The following is a 26532-nucleotide window of genomic DNA, read 5'->3' on the forward strand; positions in this document are numbered from 1 at the left end:
ACCCACTGTGACAATGAATAAGACAACAGATGCATGCCACAAAATGGATGCTTTATGAAGTGATGTATTTAAGTGGAAGCATCTTTTCTTTATCTTTTTTCTTGCAATATGTTTTTCACAATTTTTTATGTCCACCTATTTGTATAAATCAGTAGCCATGTGCATTTTGTGTTTTCCCATGTTTTTCTAGCTGGAATATTCAGTAATACACTTCTGCCAGATCATATCCTGTTAAATTGAATGAAACTGAATGCACACAAGCACACTCAGTTAAACCATGGTTTAACTGAGTGTGCTTGTGTACTGGCTCTTCAGTCTTGCAGCATTGTAGTGCACTATAATGCAGCAAGACTGAAGAGCCAGTTTTGTGAGAGAACCTTTAATTTACGTTTATAAATCATAAATGTGTATTTCTAAATGCTGAATAGTTCATCCACTCTACTTTCTGAGTATTTCAGGGAAATGGTGCAAACAGTTCTGCTGTAATATTTTTACCATTATTTTTTTCTTTTCTCTCAAATTAAAGAACACATAAACAAAAATTCAGATAACATTTTTTGAACAACATTATTTCCTGGATAACGCAGACATTTCGGGGAAGAAAATGAAAAGGATGAAGGATGGAAAGTGTGTGTGTGTGTGTGTGTGTGTGTGTGTGTGTGTGTGTGTGTGTGTGTGTGTGTGTGTGTGTGTGTGTGTGTGTGTGTGTTGGGGGGGTTACAGTATGATGCATGATGGTGTGTCACTGAAGCACGAGCACAGTTCACTGCTCCGGCACAAAGCTCTAAGTGACTGCCGCCCCCTTCCTCCTGATGCTAATAAGCAGATCTGGGTCACCTCACCCTCTCAGACACACACACACGACTGCATACCCACTGGTAAGACACACATACATATACACAACCACATCCATACTATCCACACACACACACACACACACACAGATAAATATATCCCCATCTACGTTCTGTCATTTCCAACACACACACACTGGCGTCCATTCCTCCTAGGAGGAAAGACGTGACTTTGTGCTGCTGTCTGCGCACAGTGCTTGCAGCTTTGTGCTTGTTGTGCTTGTCATCCAGGCAGCGGTGATGAGGAGGCGGGGGGCAACTGATAGGCTACAAGCACTCTGGGAGTGCCACGCGTGATGCCAAGCAGCCTCCATTTTGTGGAAGAATGAGCAGAGTTCCCACTGAAAGGGAGGTGAGGGAGGAGGAAATATGTTAGAAGGCTCCGATTATGTTAAATGTTTATGAATACTTCAGTGATTTAATAATGTTTCATTCACTGTGATAAGTTGTAATTATTCAGTGTGTCGTCACTGAATTCATTAGGATTTTATTTTAAGGTGGAACATTTTGAGGGTTTCACCCTCGTGAAGCAGGACGTGACTACAGCTTCTCCTTGACAACATGCCATTTTTCTGTCAGTGCGGATGAAGCGCGTGACTATGAGTCATAGCATTCTGGGATCGTTTCCATCCTGTTGTCATGGCAACTCAGAACTTTCTTGGGCCCACATCAGTATAGAATTAGGAGACATCACTTTTTTGTCCTTTATGGTGCCGCTTCAGTGTCCTTTGTCATTATGATGCCACAGTTGGATTGAGTGGGTTGTAATGCTTACTAGGAAATGGACTGCAGTATTTAGAAATCATTTGCACATGCACACACAAAATGTCACATTTGTATTAAATTGTAGGAAAACAGCAATCATGTGTTTCCATGAATTTTGAGATCAGGCACAAATCAAATGTAATGTAAATACAATTTTTAGAGAAGACTTGATTTAAGGTTGCCATAAGATTAAGGTGAGGATAATGTTGGGAAAGTGTTACTGTGTGTAGAGCAAATCGAATAATAGTGCCAGTAACTGTAATGAATTCTGAAATGATGGCTACACTACTGTGTCTGTGGGAGTGAGGAGAAATGAAGAAAGCAGGGAGAGAGCCCAGTTTATGTAACGACTCTGACTCTGAGCACTTCTGATATATCAGAAGCACACTGCAACCTCTGTGACTCTCCTCTGCGCCCTCTCACGCCTGCACATTCACTCTCACACACACACACTTTGAGACGCATACACAGTAAACTCCACTCCTCTCTCTCTCTCGCTCTCTCTCTCTCTCTCTCTCTCTCTCCCATCACATATCAAAATACATAAACACACATACACATGCGCACACACAGTGTTTGTCACTTCTGCTCTCTTCAGTGCCTAGCCCTGTTAAGCCCAGCAGATCTGTTTTGGGGCCACAGAGTGATTAATGTGTTTGTGCACCTGTCACTACTCATGCATCAGATGTGTGTGTTTGTGAGGAAAGTATTTCTAAAAATCCATCTGTAATCAATTATTTCATCCACAGGATATTTATCCACAAAGGAAAAATATATTAATGTTTAGGCCTGCCAGGCCACACAGGTGTTTTTGTTTGTTTTTTGGCTGATTAAACTTCTTATCAGGTTGAGCAAAGCTGTAGTAGGACATGGTCTTTACAAGCCCCGCCCTGAAAAGCAGCTGTCCAATCATAGCCACTGGCCACTGGACTTAGTCACGGTACGCCCATCCAACGTTGTATTTATAGACATGCTAAAACAATGTGGTGGAGCTCAAAAATAATAAGTACCGTTCTTTCAGACAATGAGAGAATAAAAACCTTGATATCATCGTAACTGTGTGGGTAGGATTAATTAATGTGAGGTGTATAACAATCAAAGACGACTGAGGGAGATGTTCCTCTTTGTAAATTTGCTGCATCAACTTGAGAAATTTCAAAGCATGGTTCCTGTTCTCGTCAAATGTCCCAGTAGCCTGAAAACAGCGGGACAGTGAACAAGTCTGCACGCTAACAGGGCCTTGAAGCGCAGGGCTGTGACAAAAGTATGGACACAGAAGGACGCAGGACCTCAATAAATAAAATATAATAATATTAGTCATAATTATAACAGTGCTGATATTTCAGTGGAGCCATGTACAGAAATTATAGGAGAACAAGGGGTTCCAGATCCCACGTTTGGGGGAAAACAAAAACAAAACAATATTTTCCACTTCGATGCAAAATTGCAAATCATCATTATAAGCTATACAATGTAACATAATAAAAAATAATATGCACTAAAATCCCTTGTGCTAATTATAGATGCAAGAAAAATAAAGCGTACATACACTTTTCCCTCCCATCATATGCCTCACAGTGGTTTGGTCCACTGCCTATAATTCCCTCATTCCTTTACTCAGCAGAGACGGACTTAAAACAGTGTTTATCTTGTGAGACATTGTTTTTAGAATAAAACATATTTACAGTCATAGTCATGTCGCTTATTATTACTTCGGGTTGGTGTTTGATCTTTTATATATTGTTACAGGCATTACAGTCTTAACTCCTGTTCATGGAGGCAGTATCTGGTCATAATTCAAATCTTTCAAGCAATATTCAGGCGACTTGTTTTTGTGTGTTTTGTTTTTGTTTATGTTTTTTGTGCGGTTTATTTCGCCTGTCTCACTTCTGAACAAAATGGCCAGCATCAGCCAGATAGTATTACCTGATTACCAGTATTACCTGATTGCCAGTATTACCAGTATTAGTGCATGCGACGTGACTGTTGTAACTTGATACAGCGATGTTTTTCTTTCTGTCCCGTGATTCACTTTTTAAAGTGGTTCTCAATTTAAATTCGTTCTTAATTTAAGCTTTCAGACATAAAAAGGGAAGAAAAGAAAACCTGCCCGTGTTGAAAAAAAAAATCTCTTTTCTTCGAAATCTCACAGCGCACGTGCACACACCCCGTCCAATTACTGTGGCCATGGCAACTATCAGAGATTATTGCTCCCAGTCAGCACTGCACGGCTGTTAGACGAAGCTATCTGCCTCCCCTAGTTCAGGCCTACACACACACACACACACAAACACACACACACAGAGCCTGAATTAATCCTTCTCTTTGTAGCCTGGAAGCTACAGCAGCCGGTCTTAAAGTAGCCTAGTTTGGAAGAAAAAGAGGCAAACTGGAAATCGATTTTTTTTTTCTGAGGAAGTGAATTAGAAATCTATCCTGTCTGATAGGATTTAATCCAGGCTGGTATCGCTGAAGACTAATTTCACTTTTAAAATCTATTTCACATTAACTGATTTTATTTTTGAATGTATTGTTCACAAACGTGGAAGCGTTTATTTATTTATTTTTTATTTTTTTGTAAATTTCAGCTGCACGTATTTCGGTGTTTGCGCGCGCGTGTGTGACATTTGCAGCGATCCTCGGTCTCGGCGTTAGCCCGGGGATTGTGCGTGTGATGGGGGAGGGAGAAGCGCCTCAAGGTCTCTTACTGGCTCCTCACTGTCCTACACACACACACACACACACACACACACAGACACACACACACACACACACACACACACACACACACACCCTCAGACATGGATGACACACACTCACCAAAAAAAAAAAATGTGTTGGCCTGAACACAAATAGCAGCTGGCAAAGCAGCGCAAGCCAAGCATGAAAATATGCGGAACTTTTACTGTCCTCTGGCTCGTTTCTAAATTTAGATCTCTCGTCCATGTATTTTTTTTTTTTAAATGTTGTTCGTCAAAATTTTGCATTTCGCAATACTTTGCTCTGTTCAGACCATGAGAATGTCTTAATTCAAAGCCCAGAAATCACAGCTCAGAGAGAATGTCTACATTTTTCAGCCTTCCTGCCACAGTGGGCTACATTTCTGCAAGCCGGCTGCAAAAATCTGATGACAGTTTTGTTCAGCCGTGTCACAGCAGATTACGGAGGAAAAAATGAAGCGTATCGTATTCGCGAGGATTACAGTTGAGGTGGAGAAGAAATAGTTCCCTAATGAGACTTTCCACTCTGTGCGGATCTTTAGATGAACGCAGCCCACTAACACATAATAATCATTATATCTACTGGATGAAGCGCACGTTGTGTTAAATTAATCGACTCCTTGTTTTCTTTGGCTGTGAGAGGCCGACGGGGCCCGTATTTTCTTTGTGATTGAGGAGCTGTCCGTGGTGCTGCGCAGGCCAGCTACCCTACGCGCACCACATCAGCAACGAGTTGCATCCTTTCCCAGCCTGCTGATCAGGCTCATCTGGAGCCGGGCTGCTGGCAGGAAACTCAAAGTCTGTTGCTGTGTGCACGCACGAAACACACAGATAAACACTGGGATCGATCTAAGAGTTTAGCTTATCTCAGAGATTTGACCTGAAACTGGTAGCAATTTTTTTTTCACTTATTCTGTTTTTATTACAAGATGCAAATAAATCCCTTGTGCTAATTATAAATGTGGGGGGGAAATACAGTGGTTTCCGGTGATATTTTCTGTTGGCAAAAACTCTGTGCGTAATATAGGAACATAAAAGGTTTTACCCTAAAGGTGGAACGCTGGGCGCCTTTTGACTTTTACAGAAAAATGCGATTTATACAGCTGCAGCGACTGGATATGTCGCAGTCCGCGCGCTTCATTTCACAAAATTAGGATCGATTTCACATGTTGAAACAGGCCTTAAGTTAAACGGAACAGATTAATTTTCTAACTAAAAATTCGTGCCTTTGGAGGCTGGATTTGTTGGGTCGGCCTAAATAAGGTATTCTAGACATCCAAACGCGGATTTCGAAATTTAATTTCCAATTCAGAAATATTTAAATAGCCAAAGGATGTGGACAAAGGATGAGTGTTTCTTTCGCCTACATAGAGAACATTATACCTGCTGTTTGTGGATGGTGTCGGTGGACCTGTTGACAGGGTGAGCAGGTGAAATGTCTGGTATTTTCATTCAGGCATGATGTCAGGGGCGCTTCTGTGACACTGATGTATTTAAATGGCCTGACCGCTTTATCCTGACGACCACTCTGCCGGTAAACCCCCGCTGAGAAACTCAACCTCTCTCTCTTTCTCTCCACGCCACCCGTGACAGTTCTCCTGCGCGCGAGCAGTTACACTGGCACTCTATGCGGACACGTGCACGCCCCTCTCGCTCCCCCCTTCTCCCTCTCTCTCTGGTTGATGCGGAGATTCCTGCGCTCACCCTGTCACCAACAAGACTCCAAACTGAGAGGATTGTTTGGGGAAAAATGCAAAATTGCCATTTTTAACGACGAATGGGGAAATATATTCGTTTTTGTGTCTGCTCTGAGGCGTTTCTTCGTTGAGGCAGATGCCAAGGAGTGTTTTTTGAGAGGGTAATATGGATAAACAAGCTAAGAAAAGCGGCTGAGGATTTTTAAGGCTTTGGGTAAAACGGTTAGGCAGCCGTTAGGAGGCTGATTAGTTTAGTCTGCAGCGACATTGAAGAGGCAACAGGCATGGTTTCACTGTAGCAGTTAAAAAGCAAATAAATTACCCTGTATGTATCTGTGTCTGCGCTTTTTACGCGTCGTTTTTAACTGAAGAACAAATTTCTTTCGGAAAGAGATGGCTCACCTAATCCGACACAAGCTCACCAACAAACTGACCAATGCGGCCCACACGGTGTCCAACAAATCTCAGGCCAAGGTCAGTGGGATGTTCGCGCGACTGGGCTTCCAGGCCGCGACGGACGAGGAGGGTTTGGGTTTCGCGGAGTGCGACGACTTGGATTATGACTACAGGCAAGGGATGCAAATGGATGTCCTTCAAGGAGAAGAGGAAGGGGGGCACATGGAGGGAGAGGGGGAGCTGGAGGGAGACAGCCACTACCAGAGAGACGGCACCGGGCCGAGGCCCTCGTCCCTAAAGACGGAAAGCTCTCTGGAAGAAGAAAAGCCAAAAATCACATCATGGGAAGCTGGCTGGAATGTCACTAACGCCATTCAGGTAGACTGTGATTACTGTCATCCTGCATGAATGAGTGCAAAAATACCATGTGCTCCATTGCCATATTAGGCCTGCAACCGCACATAAAGTCACCTTGAAGACTTTCATATTTTAACATTTAATATTTAAGCTGGAAAAGGAATCGTGCTCAGGGGACGCAAATAATTTCACACAATCCAAGATTAGCGTTAGTCATGTTTAATATTACTGGACAAAATTGTATAGGGCTTTAAATGCAATACGCCTGTTAATTGTGTTAATTTTATCGGTTAAATCCAGGCTTTAGTTTCACTTTGAATTCGTGGTTTGTGAGTAAATCCGTTGTGGTGAGTGGGTCTTAAAATGTATTTATTCAAATCTTTTTATCGGCGAAGCTGCAGGCAGGATCTGCATGACTTTGATAGCCTTGAGGCTGAATGGCACCCACGTGCTTATCAATGTCTCCATCAAATAAAAAAAATACTGAGTCAAATCAATTTCAAAATTCTTTTTTGATTTTTTTTAACGCCTTAATCTGATCTATTCTTTAGTATATATCCTAGAACAGTCTAGATTATTGCAGGGTAATCATAAAATTGCTGCAGCCATTGGAAATAATCGGTGCTGATATTTCATAAAATTCTCTGTTGAATTATTTTATCAGTCATCAAAATATAAATTTAGGCTGTTATTATGTAAGCTGAACTAGTCATTGCATGCCTGGGTTAGCGCGGCCTGTCACAGCGATGTGGGCCTCATCCATTACCACTTAACTGCGCTTCTCTTTCCGCAGGGCATGTTCGTCCTCGGCCTGCCGTACGCCATCCTCCACGGCGGCTACCTCGGCCTCTTCCTCATTATCTTTGCTGCCGTGGTGTGCTGCTACACCGGCAAAATCCTCATCGCGTGTCTGTATGAAGAGAATGAGGACGGCATAAAAGTGCGCGTGAGGGACTCCTACGTGGACATCGCAAATGCTTGCTGCGCGCCCCGCTTCCCAACACTGGGCGGCCACGTCGTGAACGTGGCTCAGATCATCGAGCTGGTCATGACCTGTATTCTTTACGTAGTGGTCAGCGGCAACCTGATGTACAACAGTTTCCCGGGGTTTCCAGTTTCCCAGAAAGCCTGGTCTGTGGTGGCCACAGCAGCGCTCCTGCCGTGCGCGTTCCTGAAGAACCTCAAGGCCGTGTCCAAGTTCAGCTTGCTCTGCACGCTGGCGCACTTCATTATCAACATCCTGGTGATTGCCTACTGCCTCTCCAGGGCGCGAGAGTGGGCCTGGGAGAAGGTGAAGTTTTACATCGATGTGAAGAAATTCCCCATTTCAATTGGCATCATCGTGTTCAGCTACACCTCCCAGATCTTCCTCCCGTCTTTGGAGGGAAACATGCAGAAGCCCAGTGAGTTCCACTGCATGATGGATTGGACTCACATTGCGGCTTGCGTCCTCAAGGGCCTCTTTGCCCTGGTGGCCTACTTGACATGGGCAGATACTACCAAAGAGGTTATCACGGATAACCTGCCTTCAACAATCCGGGCTGTGGTGAATCTCTTCCTCGTCGCCAAGGCGCTGCTGTCTTACCCTCTGCCATTCTTTGCTGCGGTTGAAGTTCTGGAGAAATCATTGTTCCAGGATGGTGGGAGAGCCCTCTTTCCAGACTGCTACGGCCCTGGAGGGCAGTTGAAATCTTGGGGCCTAGGCCTTAGAGTAGCCCTGGTAGTCTTTACCTTGCTTATGGCCGTCTTTGTCCCCCATTTCGCCCTTCTTATGGGCTTAACTGGGAGCCTTACTGGTGCTGGCCTGTGCTTCCTCTTGCCAAGCCTCTTCCACCTGAAGCTCCAGTGGAGAAATCTCCTGTGGCACCACGTCTTCTTCGACGTTTCCATTTTTATTATCGGGGGCATATGCGCCATATCTGGCTTCATCCACTCGATCGAAGGGCTCATAGAGGCGTTCAGGTACGATCTGCACGACTGAGAGCTTCAATGACTGCCTGTGAATGGCGATTGTCCTAAAATGGAGGTTGCCCTGACGCTAACCCTCTGAAAACACCACGTTGAGGACATGGCATAATTTCATGAAGAGGATTATTTGTGTGAAATGTACATCTTCTTTTTATTTTTTTGCCTTCGTGATAATGTGCAATAATAAACTCTACAGTCATAGTGTAAAGTAGTCTACTCATTCCAGAAAACGTGTTTCATTAACTGGACACAGGAACACAACCTCCTGCATGAAGGGGGGTGAATTAAATATGCGGGCATTAAAAAGCCTGTCAGGTGTCAGTCTTCATGCAAAGATACAGTGAAAAAGCCTGGCACGGGTCTAACTGTGCGAGTGTAGTGTTTAAATCTTGGGGGTGAAATATGTGAAAAACAATGAAGTGATGATGTTATTACTGGTTTTTGAGCTGCTAGATATCATTAACCCCACTTCAGAGAAAATAAAAGACTAAAGCATCCATCAGATCAGATGGTGCACCATAAACCATGAATAACTTATGTGTAGTGGTTTGAACAGAATGATTTTTTTTTTTCCAAAGTCGGTTTTGGTTTCGTGTTTGTTTGTTTTTCATTCTTATGCCTATAGTAGTCCTTGCTGTTTGTTTTTATTGGTGTTTCAAGTGTCATTCTGGATGAAGTGAATTCAAGTGCAAGCAAGTGGGTCCTAATTGTGTTATATGGAAAAAAAAATGTCTGATAATACTCTGTTCCTATTGAACTTTGTGAGTTGTGAATTAATGGAACTAATCATGGTGTGTGAGACAAAAGAGTATTTGTTGAATTAAGAGATAAATAAATGAGATATTTTATGGCTGGTGATTTCAATGTTTTCTTGCCTTGCTGACTATTTTCTACTACTACTATTTTCTCTTTCATTTATTGTAACCAGTGTTAAACATCCCCTTACAAAAAGGTTATTAACGCTTCCCCTTTTGACACTGTGAAGTCAGGGGAATGAAAGTGGGGTATAGAGGCTCATGTCTGCGTCTTCCAGTATAAACTATTCCTGATAGAGAGCAGAAACCTCTGCAGGTGCAGGTAGAAAACAGTGGGAAAACCCAGCACATTTGCTATTAATTCTACTGTAGGTGTAATCCATTCAAGCAAGATTGCTGTTTACCTAAAATGTTAAACAGTTTAAAGTTCACAGATAATTTTCACTTCCTTCTACAAGTGAGACAGCTATGAATGAGGATGTTAGTAAAATAAGTTCTTTATTTTGAAGATATTAATCTACCTCCAAAAATACTGGTTTTGGCTGCCGTGCTAATGGAGGGGAAATTTTCTTTCTGTTCTTCAGTCCCATCTGATGTAATTTGAGCTGTTTGTTTTTTTGTTTTTTGTTTTTAGAAGCTGCACCACCACATATTTAATGGCCAGAATCAAACAATCACTTCCTGTTTGTCACAGCAGCGTGCAGGAGTGTCTCAGGTTATTGTCAGATGTGTGTGAGTTTCACTTCTCAGTGATACAGGAAGCAAAAGCTGCAGTAGAAAGACAGCACAGAGAACTCGAGACGATGTGTTCACACATGTAGAACAACCCTGAAGAGCTCGCGTTCAGTTTGGAAAGTTCATCCTGCATTTCAGGTATCATGGGTGATATCTCTAAACGGGTTTATTGTGCATATCATGTATGACTCAAGAGTTTATTTCTCCGCACCAAAATGTAAATGTATTTGATGAGTTTCATGTTTACATCCATTCATTAATGTCTTTAGAGTGGACAAAGGAAAATGCTTCAATCTGGGATAGTAGTGCTCATACTCATTTCTTGCACTTATGGAGAAAATCCTGCTGTACAAGTCGTCCTGACCGACAAAGGGCTTCAGTATGGTAAGGCAATGTGTGATTAGTGCTTTCACTTAACTTGGTGTGGTTGTGCAAACACAAGTCTATTAATAAATGATCAGTTTCATTCACAGCAACTGAAACTTTAATCAAGTGCTGTTTGTCCCAGGGAAGCATGCAGCTACAGATTGGATTCAGGAAAAGCTGGAAATGATAACTTTCCCTGACATCAGCGGGGACGTGGACATCTTAATTGGGACCGTGGACTACACTCTAACAGGGTAGGACTACATTTTATGTTTTTAAGTGCAAAAATTGTTGGGTTTTTTGCTCCAGAATCTAAAGATTTTTTGAGATTTCAACTTTTTGTTGTGAAAGTTTTAGCTGTTGAATGCACATGCAAGTTAGTCAACAGGGCTCTTTAGTTCACTCATATGACTGATATTACCCAGCTCTGTTGCCTCACACCTTACATTTGTCTCTGCTTTCCCTTTGGTTTCTAGCATCACCATAAAAAAGTGCGACTTACCAGAGCCTTCTGTTGAGTTCCTTCAGGATGTCCCAGGATTCAAGGCATCCATCTCAGGCCTTTGTGTTGCACTAACTGGCGAGTGGAGGACACAGTTTGGCATAATGTGAGTTTTCTGCATGTAAAATACAGGCATTGTGCAGTAACCCCACAGCTGTCCATGCAGCATTTATAGGGTGTCATTTTGACATTGGGGTAAAAGGCAAAATCACCAAAGGATGTGAGACAATCTGATCATCCCCTTCAACACTTTATGTATTTTGTGATTTTGCAGGGCAAGTCTAAATGAGGAAATGATACTAAAGTTCATGTTTGCAGTTCAACCCAGTTCAGCTGGGTTGTTTAGAAGAAGTGCCTCTAAATGAAATGCATTAGAGATAGATTTCTTAGAAACTGTCAGCCATGGAGACATTGATAGGTGTTTATCACCTCCAGGTTATGTGGTTGGTGTACACCCTCTTATTGGTGGGATTTGCACATAAGCTGTTGTGCAATCTGTTTTTCATAGACATCAAGCAGGAACAATTATAAAGATTTGGTGACTTCCTGTGGGGTTTTCCCCCTTGTCTTATCTCCCCACAACTGGCATCTGAGTAATGTTAATCCTGAAAGTTTCTCACATACATTTTTAGCCAGTTGGCATCCCTGCAATCTGCATTTCTTCTTGTTCTAACATCAGAGTATTAGAGACAATCACTGGATTAAATCCACACATTAATTACCACTATTACCTTTCCAAATGCAGATTTACATGTAAGACTTTTTAAGTTACTGTAAACAGGGAAGTAAGGAGGGAAAGTAAGACAGAAGCAAAATAGAATATTTTACTTCTATAGTAAACACGAGGCCAAATTTACACTGAAAACTCTATCTGATATCTTACAACTCTGATGAATCACTGAGGTCCAGTGGTGTATGTGAATTTGCACATGTGGCAGCTGTTTTAGCGCCTTTGAAATTAGATGTTGTGTGAATAAATGTTAACCAGTCCTAAAATGCACTGTGTTTGCATTTTGTGTATCCAGACACGACAGCGGAACATTTGATATGGCTATACTCAACATAGATTTGACCTCTGTGGTGCAGCTGGGGAAAGAAGATGACGGGCATCTGACGGTGACGAGTGTCAGCTGTGATGCTCAGGTTGGAGACGTGGACATACACTTTTATGGCGGAGGCAGGTACAGTAGAACAGTACAAGGGAGACACAGAGGGGAGGCGTGGACGTCAAATGTGATGTAAACCCTGCCTTTTTATTTCTATAGTTTCTTCTTCAACCCTTTTGTGAGTCACTTCAAGGGAAAGATTATTGGTGAAATACAGAAAAGAGTGAGTGTTCCTTTACAGCTTTGATGCATGCATTAGTAGATGCTCAGTCTTTCCTGTGTGATCATCCCATAATATTCATTGAAATGTGCAGTTAAAATACCAGGACTTTGCCCTGTTTCATCTCTAGCTGTGCCCTGGTGTGGAAGAAAACATTAACAGCGTGGAAAGCCATCTACATGCCATGAACGGTACTGCAGTTCCTAATTATAAAAAGGAAAAACATGGGCTACAAATTAATAGCACAAAAAAATTAAACAAAATGGTTTCAAATGTATGAAGGAAGCATACATTTATTATTTTTATTTTATTTTTCCTCTACTCAGTTTCATTTGATGTGAATGAAGTTCTTACTCTTGACCTTCCTCTCACTGCCGTACCAATGATTGGTGCTTCAAGCATGAATCTGGGCCTTAAGGTGAGGATACACATATACAAACAAGTCATTTCTATGTTCATGTCTTGACCTGCTGATAAAAATCCTTCTGAATATCAGTATGTGGCTACTACTATATGTCCAATATATGCATCCATATTTTATGACAGCTTATGACAAAACATGGAAAAGGAAAAAGAATACAAAAATTATGAATAGTTTTATTTGATCATTTGCATCTCTTCAATTAAAGGGGGAGTTCTACAATATCAAAACTCATAAAGAGCCTCCCTATGAGGCCCAACCTTTCACTATGCCAGATGCGCCAAGCTACATGCTGTCAGTGGGGATGTCTGATTTTACACTGAACACTGCGTCCTATGGATACTACTCAGATAATCTCCTTCAGCTCCTCGTCAATGACAGCATGGTGAGTGAACACACCTAAAAAAAAATAATTAATTAAAAAAAGACATCAAAAAAGAGAGCTTATGTTTGCAGTGAAGTGTGTGGTTAAGAGACATATTTTATCACCTCAGATCCCTTCAATTTCTCCTGTGCGTCTGAATACCACCTCAATGGGAAAATATATTCCTCAGGTAAGTTGATCTGTGTCAGGGTTACATTTGGCAACACTGAATGTTAGTGAGCTTGTTATGTTAGCACAGTGCTTTGTAGCAGCACCCGGTGCCATAAATAAATTACGAATGGGAAAACTGATCAGAAAAAGAAGCTCAATCTGCTCAGAAAGGTGTGCGTTGTGATTGTTCACATTGTGAAACAATGACACTTTAATGTTGTTTAAATTTAAACTTTAATGCAATGTTTAAATGTTTTCAAAGAGTCCTGACATACCCAGAGTTGAAAAAAAAAATGATTAGAAGCTTTCAATCTGTTTTCCCTAAACTCTCTGACTCTGGCAGGAGATTTTTATTTTTTGGTAGTGTTAGTGTTTGTTTTAGAGTCTCTACACTCCCGAGTGATCAAAAACAGTATTATACACTCACCAGTCACATTATAAAACACACCTTGCCTGTACTGGGTTGGACCCCCTTTAACCTTTAAAATTGAATTAATTCCTGATGGCACAGATTCATTATGGTGCTGCAAACATTCCTCAGAGATTTTGGCATGATAGAATTACACAGTTGCTGCAGATTTGTGGGCTGCACATCCACAATGCCAATTTCCCTTTCTATCACATTCCAAAGATGCTTTATTAGATTGAGAGTTGGTGACTGTGGAGGCCATTTGAGTACAGTGAACTCATTGTCATGTACAAGAAATCAGTCTGAAATTATTTGAGTTTTGTGATATGGCGCGTCATCCTGCTGTGGTCATAAAGGCATGGACATGGTCAGCAACAATCCTCAGGTATGCTGTGGTCTTTAAATGATGCACATTTGGTATTCTAACAAAATATCCCTCACAGCATTACACCACCAGCACCTTCAACCATTAATACAAGGCAGGATGGATCCATGCTTTCATGTTGATCATGAAAGATTCTGACCCTGCCATTTGAAAGTGACAGCAGACTCGTCAGGCTTGATAACATTTTTCCAGTCTTCTGTGATCCAATTTTGGTGAGCCCGTGTGAACTGTAGTCTCAGTTTTCTGTTCTCACCTGGCAGAATTGACTCGATGTGGGTCTTCTACTACTGTAGCCCATCTGCTTCAAGATTCAACATGACATACAGTCAGAGATGCTCTTTTGTATCTCTGAATCTTGGTTGTAGCGAGTGGTTATTTGAGTTAACTGTTGCCTTCCTGTCAGGTCGAAGCAGTTTGAGCTCTGTCACCAAAAAGGCATTTTTAACACAGAGATATATCTGTTCACTGGATATTTTCTCTTTTTCACACCATCCTTCAAATGGCTGTGTGGGAAAATCCCAGCAGATCAGCAGTCTCTGAAAGACCTCCAGTATCCTCAGCACTTCAAGCATGCATGGTCCCAGGCTCTGGCTCAGGCAGCTAGCACCTCATTACCATTCTGTAAAGCAGTTAACATCACTGGAGGTGCATTTCCTCCACTGAGCAAGTCATGGCCAGGCTGAACAGAAGTTCACATAAATGGAAGTGTGGTGATCAGATGTCTGCCTCAGTTTCTTAAACTTTGGTGGCTTATAGCACAAGCTTTTCAAGAGTGGGAATCCCATACTTGATACTCCCATACACCTGCATACATTTTCATTGTTATGCAGATGATACCCAACTTTATCTATCCATGAAGGCAGATGACACACATCAATTTAGTTAGGTCAAGGCTGTGAATTGATTTTCATTGTTTTGCTAACAGACCAGAAATTGGGAATATGAATCACTTTAACTTAAAAACTTAACACTTAGGATTATTGCTCCCTTTTTCTTATGTGTGTGAGTTTTTTTTAATTGCTTTAAGTGTTCTTCATTGATCATATTCTTTAACTGCCCAGCTTCTTATGCCTCGTGTTTCAGTCTCACATGCAGATGCACATAATTCCATGAAAACAATAAGTTTACAATAAGACACTAACACCACTAACAGCTCCTGGTAATTGATTTTATTTCATGGTGACTGCCAGGGTCAGCTCCAGAGGAGGCTGTGTGGGGGGGGGGGGGGGGGGGGGGGGAGTTGTCACATAGTCAGTGGGATGACAAAGAAGAGTGAAGTCCCCCACTGGGTCACTCTGTCTCAACTCAGGTGCCGTTTACACGAAGCCGTTTTCACTGGAAACGGTGTCGTTTTGATGCGTTTCAGCCTTTCGTTTACACGATGGCGTTTCAGAAACGATCCGCGTTTACACGAGGACATGTGAAACGATGAATACGATGTAGTTCCCATGCCAGGCCACAAGTTTGGCGTTGGTTTTCTCTTTGCAGTTTGTTTACGCAAGACGCGCATGCGTGGAGTGACACAGTAGGTAGTGCGGGCAAATTGTTCATTACTTACAAAACGGCCAATGTGAGAGGTTTTGTGTGGACCGATGATGAGGTTGGATCGCTGCTGCACACAACGCTGAATTACAAAACGGTAATAAACACAGGAAAAGCATAAGAAGCACTCGTGAATCCGCGAGTACTGTTTATCAGTTTGCCCGTGCGCGAAAAACTGGCCGTCGCAACCATAGTGCGCATGTGCGAGTCGAGCGTTTTCAAATCACCCCGGTTTCAAGTGTTTACACGAAAACGCAAGCCGGTGCGTTCTGAAACGCTCCACTCTGGACCCCGTTTCTGAAACACATCGTTTTCACTCTGTTGTCGTGTAAACAGAAGGGCGAAACGCATCAAAACGACACCGTTGTCGTGTAAACGCAAGGCCGAAACGCATCAAAACGACACCGTTTCAAAATGAAAACGGTCTCGTGTAAACGGTCAGACCAGCCCGTCTGACACCAGCAACCACACCACATTCAAAGTCACTTAAATCAACTTTCTTCCCCATTCTACTGCTCACTTTGAACTTCAGCAGGTCATTCTGACCATGTCTACATGCCTAAATGATTGAGTTGCTTCCATGTGATTGTGATTAACAAGCAGTTGAACAGGCGTACCTAACAAGGTGGCTGGTGAGGGTGTATCCCACTCAAAAAGCTACACTACATGTACATGACAAGCATGATAAAATTAAACACCAAGTTTTGCTCATGGAAGTGAAAGTATTGTGCAAAAGGGAGTCGCACAGGAACAATGTCTTCCATGTTTGTCTTCAAGTACATAGAACATCCCATTTCTAGTGTGGGAAAGGTCAGTGAAACACTCTGTGGCCCTCTTTGTGATCTGTTGTTGTTATGTATGGTTTTTTTGTTTTCTGTTTTTTTTTATGTGTGTGGACTACGAGTCTGTTAAATAAATATCAATCAATCAATCAATGATCAGATTCCCACTCAGGTTCTACTGGAACTCTTTAAACTCTAAACATTCAAAAACAAAATGTCTACACTTTCAACTTATTCACTTTGCAGCTTGCCAAGATGTATCCAGATATGCTGATGAATGTTCTGGTTTATGCCAGAGATGCTCCAATGGTTTCCACCCAGCCTGACGCTGTTAAAGTCGTCATCAAGGCTGCAGCAAAGGCCTCCGCCATCCATCCCAATGGTACCCAGATCCCGCTGTTCACACTCAATGCTGTGAGTTCCCTTGGTTTGGTTTCCCTTGGGGCAGAATAAATATGAGCAATCACCAGTGTCTTTGAGCTTTACGCCTCAGTTTACACTCACAGAAATTGCAGCAAACATTCTTTACCATTTCTGACACTTTCCTGACAAAACAGTGAACTGATCGGCTCTGAAATATGACTGACAGATTCAGTCATATTTACTGCAGCTGAAATTTAAACCTTTTTTTTTTTTTCCATCCAGGATTCTGCATTCAGTGGTAAAATAGGATTGATGGTGGAAAAGTGAAAGGCTCCGTGACAATGGATAAGTGAGCATAAACATGTTTAAAACTACAAAACTCAGCCTGAGTTCATAAACTTCATTTTAAAATAATGGTGCTGTTTCCTTTCAGTTTTACTCTGACCATAGCAGAGAGTGAAGTGGGGCAATTCGAGGTAAATGTCATATAAAAAAAGAAAGAAAAACACCAGATTTATGTTGGTCACAGGTCCACAGTCATGTTTCTCTTTGCAGACTGATCCTTTGGAAAGGTTTGCTAAGATTGGGGCCTAATGTAGCATTGGCTAAAGTGAACGGTGAGTCTTTGATAGGTCTTTTTTTTTTTGTCCAGTTTCTCACTTTATACTACTTCCACTTCTCCATTACATTTATCTGAAAACAATGTGTATCATGTTAAACATGTACAGTAAACCAGAGCAACAATGGAGATACAAAGTATTTCCCCCTCAGAATGAAAAACTATAAAATGCTTAACTCTACTTGTATATATTTATCTAACAAACTGGAGACAGTGAAAACAGTGTAATGTCTGCTTTCTGTTCCTCCTTTCCTGACATGTGCTTTTCTGTGGCAGAGAGAAACTGGGTGCGGGATTTGTTTGTACTCAGAATGAAGTACGCAGAGCTGGTGAATTCAGTTCTGAGTATGGAGGAGGTCAGTATTTGTAAAAGGACACACATTAGGACCAACGTTTGGCTCTTTGGATGAATCTTTAACTGTGAGCAGAACTTGTTGTTGGGCTGACCACTGTCTTCATTCCAAACAGGGATTCATAACCATCGCTTCAGATGCCAACATGATCCCACCACAGAGACGCTTCAACTGACAAACATCAGACATGGGTGCTCTTCATCACAGTTCATCAAACTTCAAACCACTAATCAAACTGAATGTGCCTATGCATGTAGGAGCAGGAATGACACAATAGCTTTTATGGGGTAATGCTAAGTCTTCGAAAGCCTGAGTTGTATATCAGCAAAGTGCCTTGCTTTTTTAGTATATGATCAAACTTCAAATTGTAATTTGTACATTACACAACATGCTTCCAAGGTGAAGGTGTGCTGCCTGACATTATTTTTTTCTTTATAATAATGAACATAAATTTTTTAAAATTCCTTTAGATCATCTGATTAATATAAAGATGTGAAGATGATTGAATAAAGGATTAAAAGTGATTTTTTACTGTAACTTTATACATTTTACAGATATGTACACTCACTGGCCACTTTTATTTATACTAGTACCAGGTTGCGTCCCCTTTTACTGCCTTAATTCTACATGGTATAGATTCAACAAGGTGCTGGAAACATTCCTCAGAGATTTTGGTCCACATTGACATGACAGCGTTACACAGTTGCCTCACATTTGTCTGCTGCACATCCTTCATGCCAATTCCCATCCTACCGCATCCCAAAGGTGCTCTATTGGGTTGAGAGCTGATGACTGTGGAGGCTATTTGAATACAGTTAGAGATGATTTTAGTTTTGTGATATGGTGCGCTATCCCGCTTGACGCAGCCATTAGAAGATGGTGGTCGTAAAGTATAGATATGGTCAGCAACAATGCTCAGGTATGCTGTGGTGTTTAAATAATGTTCTGTTAATACTAAACCTCAGTTTCCTGTTCTGAGCTGACAGGAGTTGCCCCCAGTGTGGTCTTCTGCTGCTGTAGCCCATCTGCTTCCAAGGTTTGATGTGCTTCAAGGCTCTTCTGCACACCCTTGGTGGTAATGAGTGGTTATTTGAGTTCCTGTTCCCTTCCAATCAGCTCAAATCAGTCTGGCCATGCTCCTCTGACCTATGGCATCAAAAAGGCATTTTTGGCCAGAGAACTGCCGCTCACGAGGTATTTTCTTTTTCAGACCATTCTCTGTAAACCCTAGAGGTGGTCATGCAGGAAAATCCCAGTAGATCAGCACTTTCTGAAATTACTCAGACCAGCCCATCTGGCACCACCAACCATGTCACATTTAAAGTAGCTTAAATCAAACTGCTGAGTTTGAATTTCAGCGGGTCAACTTGACCATGTCTAAGTGCCTATATCTATTGAGTTGCCACCATGTGACTGGCTGATTAGATATTTGTATTAACAGTTATCATGTGTGATGAAGTGTCTGCTGAGTTGGAATGTTGGAACAGGAAGGGGCCATCCCCCAAACTGTTCTCACAAAATGTCTCAGTATGCTGAAGTATTACGAGTTGCTTTCACTGGAGCTAAGGCCTGAGCCCAACTCCTGAAAAACAACCCCACAGCATAATCCCCGTCCAACAAATTGTACCGTTCTCCTGGCAACCTCCAGATCCAAACTCATCCATCAGATTTCCAGACAGAGAAACGTGATTCATCACTCCAGAGGACACGTCTCCACTGCTCTAGAGTCCAGCGGCGGTTTGCTTTCCACCACTGCGTTGCATTTAATGATATAAAACTTGGATGCAGCTGCTCGGCCATGGAAACCCATTTCATGAAGCTCTCTATGAACTGCTCTTGAGCTAATCTGAAGACCTCATGAAGTTTGGAGGTCTGTAGCGATTGATTCTGCAGAAAGCTGGTGACCTCTGCACACTATGCACCTCAGCATCCACAGACTCTGTCATTTTACATGGCCTACCACTTCATGGCTGAGTTGCTGTCTTTCCTAACTGCTTCCAATTTGTTATACCACTAAAAGCTGACTGTGCAATATTTATTATTGAGCAAATCGACCCATTGTTTCACAAATGTTTGCAAGCCTAGGTGCTTGGTTTTATACACCTGTGGCAATGGAAGTGGCTGGAACACCTAATTCAATGATCTGGATGAGTTTGTGAATACTTTTGGCAATATAGTGTATGTACCAATACAGTAAAAAGAGCAAAATAGGCAATCCTACTGTAGTTTGTCACAGCATGCTGTGTGCTATTTTTTATTCTACCACCAGGGGGCATTACCTTAAAATTAGAGGGGTGTATATAGGTTTTATTAATCCATTAAATTATACAGCAGTGGAACCTAATTTAAAGCTGTTAAAGCTTTGACACAAGTCATGAACACCACATTCATGAAACGACATCTCTTTATTTTGAAACATTTCAGTGTGCACACTTTAGATTTTGTTCCACGTTCACATTCTTGGAATGCAACACCATCGAAGTACAAATACAAACCTATTTACAGCCACTGTTCTCAAAATGTTCCCCATAAAAAAAAGCATCACATTTCATGAAATGAGACACTGCATGGTCAGGTCAGAGTGTAGACAGAATGATCAAGAGCTGGACAACACATAATGAGACTGAAGAACAGAGAGTTATGGTTTAAAATGATAAGTTGAACTGGAAGTACATGTGTAATACTGTAGATCAAAAGCGCTAACTGTGGAGCATCTCCGAAGACCTGTGATGCTGTTGAAATCCACAAAAGGGACACTTCAACACTGTATAGTAGCTTTAGTTGTACCACAAACCGTTCTCGTGTAAACTTCCATTTGTAGCTCTGCCCATTTTCTAGTGAAAATAACAAGAAAGCATCAGATGGTTGTAACATCGCCATCTCCTTGTGGTATTTGAAAAATGAGTAGGGACACTAATCAATGTTAACATTGTAGCACCTGAGAGTCCTCTATGAAACAAGCAAGAAACATTTAAAAAAAAAAAAAACTGCATCAAACTTACACAAAACCACAAGACAACAGCCTCTGTAAATGTTACAAATACAACATAACAAAAACACAATAAAATTAAGTGTTAAGAACATACAGAGAAGGTTTGTGAATAGCCACAAATAGAGTTAGAATAAAGTGTTATAGGGTGTAAAACTGGTTATTTCCATCTTTCCATCTCATGTAGGCACAGTACGTGACCCTGAACGTAACCCTGCAGGGCTCCACCAACAACACTGGTGAGCGTTCACAACACACTAAACACTGGTGAATGCTTGCACGCTGCTCAGTGCCCACTCTTACTTGCACCCTTCAAGGACTTTCTGTCACTTTAAGTACACATGCTGAAATAAGTTAAACATTCAGTATTCACATTTCTCATACTGTAACACTTAACTGTACAGCACATCACCGTAAGGAAAAAAAGAGACTTCAGAAATCAAGTATTCTTTAACCAAAACCCGACCACAGTGACCCAGAAGAGAAACCCACTTCTGAAGACGGGTCCACCATGCTCACAGCTGTGGCAGATAAACCAGTAGCTGCCCACCAGAAGTATCAACTATTCAACAGTCTGCTCCACTTAGTTTAAATACATTGAGATGTTTGTTAAATAACAAGCCTAAGCTGACCTTCATTGCCCTACAACACCTTCGCACTGACCCATGACTGCTTTGAACCCCTTACATAGTTTGACTCTCAGACTTCCTGATGACACAAATATGATCCACCCACATACTGGCTTCTTTGATTTCCAGCACTTCCACTTGTCATACAGTGGCTCTACTTTCAGTCTGTCTGCATTGTAGCTTTTGGTTTTGAGACATTACAGTCAGTTCTGCTGTTCATAGCATGGTCAGTTAATCCAGAAGCTCACAGAAAAGTCACTTCATTTGAGCCATCCACTGCTTGTTTACAAAGATTTGAAATCAATGATGAAATGTGTGAGACAATGGGGAGAACCTGGTTAGATGATTCTGAGGCACCCTGTGAATTACAAGTATTAAAGAAAAAAAAAAGGCTTTCACATCACAAGACCAAGTCATTTGAGCTTCAAGTGCAGTCCAATTTAAACTTGTTTAATTTTAAAACTGTCATCAGCTCAACGCTCCCCCGTCACTGCCTGCGGCGACCGCTGTAAAAACTTGTGGGCGCAGACTGCTGAGGAAGGACCAACAGTGATCTCATTACAAAAAAACGCAGGGCCAAGGATGGGGCTGTGGTTTATTAGGCTGTGTTGGCAGATGAGGTGATGTCCCCTTTGAGGGGAAAATGTCAGAGAAGGCCCATCGATTCATGATGGTGGAAGTAAGCGGCCGGGAAGACCGGGATCATTGTCTGCAACTGCTGCTTGCCATAGAAGAGCGCATGGTACCACGAGCAGTAGCTGCCAGCTCGTCAATTTCTGTGTTTAACCTTCTGATAACCCACTCCATCGCTCCCGACCCTAAAACAGACACAAGTGTTTTATATTATAATGCGCAGTGATGAGATTTTTGTAACAAGACGACTAGTTTAGCCATTTATCAAGGTGAGTTTAAGGGGGGATTTTAAAGGCAGCTTCACCTTGCTGGCGTTGACAGATATGGTCTTGGCCATGAGACCCTCGAGGTGGTTGCTCAGACTGACACCTTTCACACTGATCAGAGCCTCCTGTGTCAGCACCGTCCTGAATACACAATCATAGAAAAGTCCCAAACACAGCTAAAACAATCAATTATGTTCCAAAGTTTAAAACCTTTTTGCAAAAGACAAGATCAATAATATTAAGTTGGGTTTTTTTTTTTAAAATAAATTTAACTTCAACTTGACAAAGAACGAAGTAAAAGCTGAGTCCCTTACTTTTCCGGGTCCTGTGGATGTGGCTTGTATGTTAACTTCTCATCCACAGACACAAGGTTAGTGAAGGAAATCTATAAAAACAAAATATAGCTGGAATCAGTCTTTTTACATTACATACACAGTCAGGCATTTCACTTAGCAGCAGTTGTAGTAGGAACAGAAGAGGCAGAGCCTTGAGTCCATGCTGATCACACCTGCTTCTTGTAACAACTCCTCAAACCAGGAAACTGGTAACATCAGTACAAAGGTACTGCTGGGATATCCAAGAATTATTAATTACATTACATTGCAAGTGAAAGGTTGCTGATTCAATCACAAACGGAGACACAAATCCCCTTTGGGGATGCATCGGGAAGGGCATTCAACGTAAAATTCTACCAAATTGTGAATTAGATGCGACCGTTTGAACATGGTCTAAAGACAACTTCCAATCAGATTTCCAGGGAATGTCTCCACCATGACACTCAGTTACTCGGCTATACTGGAGTAGAGCTGAGGTAGTAGACACTAGTGGAAAGGAGGCATAGTGTCTTTAGCAACCCTCACATGGAGCAACAATGTCAAATCCACAGTGACAGAACTGCTGAGTAACAAATAAATACAACCCCCCCCCCCCCCCCCCCCCCCCCACCCCTTCCCCTTCAAAGAACAAAAACAACTCTTGGTTTGAGGTGACCTGTGTCACTGCTTTACTTTAGGAGCAATATAAACGTAAAGCATAACAATGTCACTTTAAGGTCTACGTCAACATGAAGCTTACTAAAAGTATTTGTCGATCAAACTCACGTTTGTAGACTGCAGCTCAAAGATCTTCTCTTTGGGGTCCACTACTGAATGTTCCTGGACGTACGTGCATGTTCTTGTTACCCCAAACATCTGCGGGAAAATATATATGACACTTGAGGCAATGAAAAACAATTTACAAATCTAAACAAATAATCACATCGTGTCATTTCTACCATCCTCTAACTCACCGACTTGGCCAAAGAGGGGAGCCCCCACTCTGTGCTGAGCAGTCTGGTGCTGTGTAACCGTCCCTCTGTGTCCACACCTCTGTTCAGAACATCCACACCAAAGACACTGGGGTTCATGGGATTGGGATACTTCTGCATGGCAGCGTTGGTCACCGTCTCCCATGGGTGGCTGTTTGAACAGATTTCAAGAAACAGCGTGTTCTTAAAAGGTAATGTAACATTCTGGTAACTGCAGATAAAAATGAGTCAGTGGTTGCTGAAGAAAATATGCTTAGTGTGCGTTCTGTAACATCTTTATTTCTGATTTTAATAATGCAAACGCTACTTAAAAATCCACTATACCTGTTTTTCACTCATCTTACAAACAACTACAAGAAAAAGGACCATTTGCATTATACACCTATATCTCAGAGGTAGAGGTGAACCACAGTCTCAAGTATTTGACAGACTTGGTTTGATTTTCACTTATTTGCGTGCAGAAAAGGTTTAGCGCTTTCAGTACATTGCAATGCAAGTAGCAGATGGGACATATTTACGGCTCCAAGCGCTTCATTATAAGAAAACCAGTCAGATCCGTTCATGCGGCGCTTTAATTTCAAGCCCTTTGTAAAGCATCTTTGCCACTAACTTGCCGTTTAGTGGACAAGCCGCTATATTTCCGAGCCACAGTGGCTCCAATGTAGGAGGAAACAATTTTGTGCAAACATTGCCCGCTTTGAATGCGATAACATCACTGACGATGAATCACAATAGGCGTCTGTGTCTGCGGACAGGCGGGAGGAGAAACGCCCCCCATCTGCAAAGCGCAGACTCACATCATCAGCATCACCGCTTTCTCTGGAAACTTCCAGCAGTGAGCTAAAACACCCAGAAGTCTTATTTATCGATAGCTGTCAAAACGAGCAAAAAGTGAGCATAATATACACGGATCATTTTATTGGGATTGTAACGGCAGAGCAGTTCCCGTAACAGACCGACTGTTATGTAACGCTCTCGGTCCTTAATGTCAAACACGGCGGGTAGATTATCTCCCCATCTCCCACCCCCCGTGGTGAATATCAAGACAGACGAAAAGCATTTGCCCTGAATGTTGCTATAAACCTGAACAAAAACGGCAGTCACGGAATTCAAGCTGGAAATTTTTTTAATGTTAGCACAAAGCTCACGGCAAAAGTTAACTGACTAATGGTCAGAGCAACTTCGACAAGCAGTAAATGCAACAAACGCAGCCGTGTGCTGTAAACTTCAAACGCCGTGAGAAGTCAAAAAGCCATTTCGAAACATATATATAAAGTATAAAGTAAGTAAAAGTGTTAGGTAAGTTGACTGAAGCGAGGCGCCTTTGTGTTACCTAACTTATCTGCAACCCGAGTAGCTTCGCCCAGACAGTACACGGAGCCACGAAAACTGATTATATAAGCGGAAATTGGCTATTTAACAACCATACTTTATAAAACATCGCCTCAGAAAGAAGAAATACTCACTTGAAAATGTGCTCTGACGTCCAGATCTTCATTTTTAAACCGGTTTTTCTGTCAGAGCACGGGAGCCGGTGACAAATGACAGCGTGACCGCGGAGAGAGGAAGGAAGGAGGGTCTGAAGGAGCAGCCTTTGACGGAGTCTGAGCACTGACGCGCCCCCTGCTGGCAGAGAGTGCCGCTGCCTTCCAGAACAATCTATCCGTCATTGTTTACTTCTTCCTACATGTTTTTTTCAAATATTGAGTTTTACAAATGAGCATTTTCTTATTTTATTAAAATAATTGTAGGTTATCCTTGAAATGTTGAAATATAATTCATTTACAGCTGTTATATGTTTATATTACTTTCACAGCTTATGGGTGCAACTGAGGAGTGTCATGAGGAGTGTGATTCAAGTGTACATATATGTAATAATCATCTTTTTTAAAAAAAAATTTGCATAAGCACCTTTGTCACTTCGGGTGAATTCAATTAGAAATAGGAGAAATGTTTTAACTTTTTTAAAAATTGCTTCCCTCCTTCTTATTAAAAGAAAAAAACTCTTTCCACCCATGTCTGATACCTGTTGGCATTATGGGTAACAGGAATTCCAGCTCTGCCAAGCAGCTCTTTTAGGTCCAGAGACTTGAGTTTTGGCACTCCAGTCATAGCAAAAATGCATTAGTTCAAAAATTTGTGTGGCTTAATATCACAGTACAAGAGATTTACATTGTCTGGACAGAATTAATCAAAGTGTTCATGTGGACATGACTATTTATAACAGCTACTTAAAGCATCAAACTTTACACCACTCATTTGCTGTGTGTTAATAGATTACCTTATGAGAGCAAAATTACCTCTCCTGGCTCTCTGACCTTAGTATTTGCCCCCAAATGCAAATGCTCAGCCAAAAGGCCCAGCAGCTTAACCCTCCATAACCACCGTACCACTTCATGCGCAGAACGTCACCAGCAGAAAAGAATATTTGACGAAGCTTTCACTTTTTTTTTTTATTGTGGCTGATATAGTGCCTCTATGGATTGACATTAGGGTTTAATTTTGTAATACAGTAAGCTAAAGTAAGACAAACAACCCAATGCTGACTTGTCAGAGCACAGCAGGTTTTGTGGTATTTATTGTTTTAATAATCAAAGTAACAGAACACACCTGGGCTACACAACACACCTGTCAGTGACATTTGCTCAGAAGAGAAATGGGTGGGTTCACACAAAAAGTGCTATCTTCTGAACTTCTGAACTGAACAGTTGTTTTCTAATATATCTCTATTTAACATTTTATTTCTGACACTTGTGCTGCTGTAACAAGTGAATTTCTCCAGTGTGGGATTAATGAATAAAGTCTGTATCTATCTAAAGTTGATGTCTGAAAGCCATTTCAAGCCCCCCAGTTACCAGT

The 26532-nt window shown here is 41.7% G+C and overlaps 3 protein-coding genes across 3 annotated transcripts; 2 read left to right on the forward strand and 1 right to left on the reverse strand.

Annotated features, from left to right (window-relative positions):
- Positions 1–5989: 5989 nt before the first annotated feature.
- On the forward strand, positions 5990–9615 carry LOC115783020 (vesicular inhibitory amino acid transporter-like). The gene is made up of 2 exons (XM_030733610.1): positions 5990–6810; positions 7583–9615. Exons 1-2 carry the CDS (start codon positions 6430–6432, stop codon positions 8768–8770), a joined length of 1569 nt encoding a protein of 522 aa, XP_030589470.1. The 5' UTR covers positions 5990–6429; the 3' UTR covers positions 8771–9615.
- Positions 9616–10193: 578 nt separating this feature from the next.
- Positions 10194–18374, forward strand: LOC115783021 (bactericidal permeability-increasing protein). The gene is given in 19 exon segments (XM_075074386.1): positions 10194–10385; positions 10517–10631; positions 10756–10867; positions 11090–11221; positions 12141–12296; positions 12381–12444; positions 12572–12632; positions 12768–12859; positions 13071–13247; positions 13357–13416; positions 16762–16929; positions 17161–17182; positions 17185–17227; positions 17312–17354; positions 17434–17457; positions 17459–17495; positions 17776–17798; positions 17800–17853; positions 17966–18374. Coding segments are annotated over 18 exon segments (1428 nt in total). The 5' UTR covers positions 10194–10385; positions 10517–10531; the 3' UTR covers positions 18026–18374.
- A 1862-nt stretch (positions 18375–20236) lies between these two features.
- On the reverse strand, positions 20237–25266 carry LOC115783474 (PRELI domain containing protein 3B-like). The gene is made up of 6 exons (XM_030734305.1): positions 25140–25266; positions 23656–23824; positions 23468–23557; positions 22682–22752; positions 22406–22508; positions 20237–22286 (listed from the first exon to the last, which is right to left on the reverse strand). Exons 1-6 carry the CDS (start codon positions 25169–25171, stop codon positions 22251–22253), a joined length of 501 nt encoding a protein of 166 aa, XP_030590165.1. The 5' UTR covers positions 25172–25266; the 3' UTR covers positions 20237–22250.
- Positions 25267–26532: the final 1266 nt, after the last annotated feature.

Source organism: Archocentrus centrarchus, chromosome 7 (genome assembly GCF_007364275.1).
Source record: "Archocentrus centrarchus isolate MPI-CPG fArcCen1 chromosome 7, fArcCen1, whole genome shotgun sequence".
Lineage (NCBI taxonomy): Eukaryota > Metazoa > Chordata > Actinopteri > Cichliformes > Cichlidae > Archocentrus > Archocentrus centrarchus.

What these genes read in the sequence shown, in the direction of transcription:
- LOC115783474 (XM_030734305.1), bottom strand. Translation starts at nt 25,171, where the DNA reads ATGAAGATCTGGACGTCAGAGCACATTTTCAA. An exon ending in TTGAGCTGCAGTCTACAAAC is followed by an intron (nt 22,753 to 23,467) that starts GTGAGTTTGATC and finishes TTGTTTTTATAG; the next exon opens with ATTTCCTTCACTAACCTTGT. An exon ending in TATCTGTCAACGCCAGCAAG is followed by an intron (nt 22,287 to 22,405) that starts GTGAAGCTGCCT and finishes TGTCTGTTTTAG; the next exon opens with GGTCGGGAGCGATGGAGTGG.
- LOC115783020 (XM_030733610.1), top strand. Translation starts at nt 6,430, where the DNA reads ATGGCTCACCTAATCCGACACAAGCTCACCAACAAACTGACCAATGCG. An exon ending in ATGTCACTAACGCCATTCAG is followed by an intron (nt 6,811 to 7,582) that starts GTAGACTGTGAT and finishes CTCTTTCCGCAG; the next exon opens with GGCATGTTCGTCCTCGGCCT.